Here is a 5397-nt window from a genome sequence, read left to right as displayed (position 1 = left end):
AGGTTAGTACTGTGGTGAACCTACAGGCCTTCAGTGTGTGACAGGTTAGTACTGTGGTGAACCTACAGGCCTTCAGTGTGTGACAGGTTAGTGGTTCTGACAGGACAGCAACTGTAACACCAGAGCTCCTATGTAGGAGAGCACTTTTTGTAAAACACAAAGGGCCAGTGGTGTACTGGAGGGTATACGCAGGCAGAAGCATATACTCACTTCTGAATCCCTACTGATACAACTTATCAATTATGTAGTACAGTAGAGAAATCATGCACAAAGTAGCCTACACAATCGCAAAGGACGTAAAATATATTCACACGTGTGCTGCACACAGCCTAGTTTCAGTGGAATATCATTTGCAGGCAGCAAGAGCGTGCATCTCTCAACTGGATTTGGCATGCAGCAGCTCACAGAAGAATGACATCGGTAGCTGGTAGAGTAGGACAGATGTTTCAACATGGTATCTACCAGTATATGCTAACTAAGGCAACAATGGGTATACAAACCAGGTATTGAAAAAGTGTTGGTTGGTAGGCTATTTCTGAATGCGCAATTTTCATCATGTGCTGTTTGCATCAGGGGCGTAGACATGGACCGGCCTGGGTGTACAGAGGCCCACCCTCTAGGGAGCCAGGCCCTGACAGGCCCACCCTCTAGGGAGCCAGGCCCTGACAGGCCCACCCTCTAGGGAGCCAGGCCCTGACAGGCCCACCCTCTAGGGAGCCAGGCCCTGACAGGCCCACCCTCTAGGGAGCCAGGCCCTGACAGGCCCACCCTCTAGGGAGCCAGGCCCTGACAGGCCCACCCTCTAGGGAGCCAGGCCCTGACAGGCCCACCCTCTAGGGAGCCAGGCCCTGACAGGCCCATCCAATCAGATTGATGTAGTTTAAACATTGTTGTATATTTAGACCATCACATTTTTGTTTTTGTTTTCTGTAAAAAATGATTTTGACAGTGACAATTTGACAAATCTATAGGAAAACTCTCTTTTAAATGTTTTGTTAGGAAAACATGGGATTTTCACAGAGGTGCCTTTCCTTCGCTGGAGGGACGAACCTTTTGGCAGAATTAGAGTATACCCACTTCTCCAAGCACCACTTCACCACTGCATAGGGCTGATGGAAAGACAGCAGTCACACACAGCATGATGTTAAATCACCACTACACCACTGCATAGGGCTGATGGAAAGACAGCAGTCACACACAGCATGATGTTAAATCACCACTACACCACTGCATAGGGCTGATGGAAAGACAGCAGTCACACACAGCATGATGTTAAATCACCACTACACCACTGCATAGGGCTGATGGAAAGACAGCTGTCACACACAGCATGATGTTAAATCACCACTACACCACTGCATAGGGCTGATGGAAAGACAGCAGTCACACACAGCATGATGTTAAATCACCACTACACCACTGCATAGGGCTGATGGAAAGACAGCTGTCACACACAGCATGATGTTAAATCACCACTACACCACTGCATAGGGCTGATGGAAAGACAGCAGTCACACACAGCATGATGTTAAATCACCCCTACACCACTGCATAGGGCTGATGGAAAGACAGCAGTCACACACAGCATGATGTTAAATCACCCCTACACCACTGCATAGGGCTGATGGAAAGACAGCTGTCACACACAGCATGATGTTAAATCACCACTACACCACTGCATAGGGCTGATGGAAAGACAGCAGTCACACACAGCATGATGTTAAATCACCACTACACCACTGCATAGGGCTGATGGAAAGACAGCTGTCACACACAGCATGATGTTAAATCACCACTACACCACTGCATAGGGCTGATGGAAAGACAGCAGTCACACACAGCATGATGTTAAATCACCCCTACACCACTGCATAGGGCTGATGGAAAGACAGCAGTCACACACAGCATGATGTTAAATCACCACTACACCACTGCATAGGGCTGATGGAAAGACAGCAGTCACACACAGCATGATGTTAACGGATAAGCAGTCCATAAAATAGGACATAATGAGCCAGTAGGGCCCAATCATAACAGTCCAAAATCACAACCATTAACAATTTCCCAATCGAAATGTACAACTTTTAATTCCCATTGCAAAAAACACTTCACGTTTAGCAAACAAAGTAACCGGTGATCTAAAGTTCAAAGTGGAACTTGCAGCGTTTTTACTATTTTGCGGAAATGAAACAAACAGACAATCATAATATCAGTCAAAAATATCAAATTAATATAATTTACCAATACATTTCTTGGTAGTTCAAAACATATTGCTATCAGGTTGTAAATCACAGCTGGACTGCTACATTGTTGCCTCCATTCAAGATTTCCGTTTCAATGACTCAACATTCTGGACAAAAACCGACGAATGTAACTAAGGCTGGAAATGTCAATTACAATCAAACTAGCGAGGGCAATGATCACAAGTCAGTCATAACGTGGCTAATAGGCTAGCGTGTCTATTTATGTAGCTAAAAACACAGAGCCTAATGTTAGCTAGATAACTAGCTAACTAGTTAGCTGCTAGGTGGATATCATTTTATGCCATTGGAAGAGTGGGTGTGACTGACTTTTTCCCCTCATATCGTTTTTTTTGGTGGCTATACACAGCTAGAGATGTAGGTGTCATTTGGTTATCTAGCAAGAACTTAAACGACTGTTATACAGTTAGCATATCTTTTGTGTCGCAAATTCACTCTACCTATCTTCTCCGATTTCAGAACACTCACGTCTGAGTGCAAAACAACTAATGAATTTGCAAAATCCGAAACACCTGCTGAATATGACCAGTGTCAGTAAATATAGGGGGAAAAGGTCATAGTTATTCAAGAACTAGACTAGGTAACACTCTAGATGACATGTAAACAGCCTAACCAGCTCTGCTACAGCGAGAAAAATTGTCAAAGTGAGGTGTTCTCTCATTTGTGTCTGGGAGTAGCTAGCTCGCAAGCTAGCCAATTTTAGCCAGTTAGCTTGAGTGCTTGGTTGGGACAAGCATGCATTGGCAGGCAATCTGCAGAAGGACGAGGAGGCTACAATTCCCCATCATTTATCAGTGCAATTTTGATGGCCAACTAGCTGAAAAAGTTTGAAAGGGTAAATCAAATGTTCCTTCGTTATAATACTAATTTAGAACTCTTATGGTGGTGATTTGTCTTGAATTGGACATTTTTCTGGTCTCGTCTTGACTCGTCACGGAACCCTTGTCCCCCTCCAGATCTCAGTCTTGACTCGGTCTCGCCTTCCTCCGTTCTTTGGTCTTGACTCAGATTCGATTTGCTCCGGTCTTGGTCTTGAACCAGTCTCGCTTTAAGTGGCCTCGAACACAACACTTGTTAGGGTTATGTAAAGGGTTGTTATTTGGTTCTCTTCATGCCAATAAATGGAAGACAAATTCAACTTTGTGTAGACGTGTGTGTGTGTGTGTGTGTGTGTGTGTGTGTGTGTGTGCGTGTGCATGTGTGTGTGTGCATGTGCATGTGCATGTACATGTGTGGGTGTGCTCTATATAGGTAGAGTGTGTGCTGTTTCTGATTGGCTGAATGAGTGTTGTTCCTTGTCAATGACCTCCCCAGTAAAACTAACTCTCTTCCTCTCTCTTTCATTTTCCTTTGGCATAACCCGTTTTCATTCCACTTTCAATTTCAACCTCTCATCATTGTTTTTTCTTCACTTCCATGCTTTTCCTCTCATGTAATTTCCCCATCGCTTTCCTCTCTTTCCTATCTCTGTCTCCATTCATCTCCCCATATATCTGACCCTTGGCTCATACTCTCCCCCCTCACATCCGTTCCTTTCTTTCGTTGCAACAACTTGTTTCCACTCTGCTTTCTATCTCTCCCTCTCGTCTTCCTTTCTCAACTCTCACCTATTACATTTCCCGCCCACTCTCCTCCTCTCCGCTTCTCTGCTTTCATAAACCACCAATCTGTGCCTCCCCACCCTATTCCTTCATCTCCCAAACCTATTCCCTTGTGTCACCCTCATAACCTTCCCCCTCCCCCTCATCCAGCCAACATACTCACTGTCATCATCCTCTCCCAGCTGGTGTTACGGCGTCAGAAGTCCTCCTATAACTACCTTCTGGCGCTCGCCGCCGCTGACATCCTGGTCCTCCTGCTCATCGTCTTCGTCGACTTCATATTGGAGGACTTCATTTTGGGCGCGCCCCTTCCCCCCTCCCTCAACAAGGCAGTCCAGGTCCTGGAGTTCTCCTCCATCCACACCTCCATCTGGATCACGGTCCCCTTGACCGTTGACCGTTATATTGCAGTCTGTCACCCGTTGAAGTATCATAGCGTTTCCTACCCGGCCCGCACACGGCGGGTCATCATGGGCGTCTATATGGGGTGTTTGGTGTCTGCGGCGCCTTACTACTGGTGGCCTGAGCTGTGGCATGGTTTACCTGGAGGTGGTACAGGAAGTGGAGGAAGGGGGAGTAGTAGTAGTGCTGCGCAGCATGTGCTGGTCTGGGTGCACTGTGCGACTGTCTATCTCCTCCCCTGCTCCGTCTTCTTCTCCCTCAATGCAATGATCGTCAGGAAGCTCCAGCGCCGTCGCAGCTGCTTCCGCCTGCGCGGCTACTCCACGGGCAAGACCACCGCCATCCTACTCGCCATCACTTCCGTGTTTGCCGTCCTCTGGGCACCACGCACCGTCGTGATCCTTTACCACCTGTACACGGCGCCGCCGGCGTCCCCGGGTCCCGCCCGCCTTCTGCACCTCCTAACCGATGTGGCGAACATGCTAGCTCTCCTAAACACCGGGGTCAACTTCTTTCTCTACTGTTTCATCAGCAAGCGTTTCCGGACCATGGCGGCCACGGTTCTCCGGACGTTGTTCCGATGCCGTAAGCAGCCGCCGCCGTTCTACGCTGGACACAACTTCTCTATCACCAGTAGCCCCTGGATCTCCCCTGCCAACTCCCACTGCATCAAGATGCTGGTATACCAGTACGATAAGAACGGCAAGCCCATCTGCATCTCCTCGTGAGGAGGGAAGTGTGGAGGGTTTCCCTGACGACCGACCTTGATGATGACCCGATTCTGGGACTCTTTGAGCTTTTCAAATGTCAACAGACATTTAGAGTGGAGGGCTGGAAAGGTGGAGGAGAGGAAAGGAGAGTTAGAGGAGAGGTGATGAGAGGTGGAGGAGAGGAGATGGAGGAGAGGAGAGGAGAGAGGTGGTGGAGAGGAGAGGTGGAGGAGAGAAGAGTTAGAGGAGCGTCTGAGAAGAGGAGACAGAAAGATATGTGGTTGGTGTATGAATACGCAACAATCTATCTATCTATCTGAAGTGAGAGAAAGAATGTTTGAGAATAAGAAAAATAAGAAAAGTTGAGAAATCAAGTAGGAATGTTGCTGAGCACAAACAGCAGAACAGAACTCACAATCCAGC

The 5397-nt window shown here is 47.5% G+C and overlaps 1 protein-coding gene across 1 annotated transcript in view; it reads left to right on the top strand.

Moving 5' to 3' along the window:
* Nucleotides 1-5162, top strand: part of LOC110486937 (probable G-protein coupled receptor 139) — a 31783-nt gene extending 26621 nt beyond the window's left edge. The window contains exon 2 of the mRNA XM_036939773.1: nt 3986-5162. Coding sequence (XP_036795668.1) covers nt 3986-4992 — 1007 coding nt within the window. The 3' untranslated portion in view covers nt 4993-5162. The remainder of the gene's footprint in view (nt 1-3985) is intronic.
* Nucleotides 5163-5397: the final 235 nt, after the last annotated feature.

Source organism: Oncorhynchus mykiss, chromosome 13 (assembly GCF_013265735.2).
Source record: "Oncorhynchus mykiss isolate Arlee chromosome 13, USDA_OmykA_1.1, whole genome shotgun sequence".
Taxonomy (NCBI): domain Eukaryota; kingdom Metazoa; phylum Chordata; class Actinopteri; order Salmoniformes; family Salmonidae; genus Oncorhynchus; species Oncorhynchus mykiss.
This window is presented reverse-complemented; position numbering and strand designations above follow the sequence as displayed.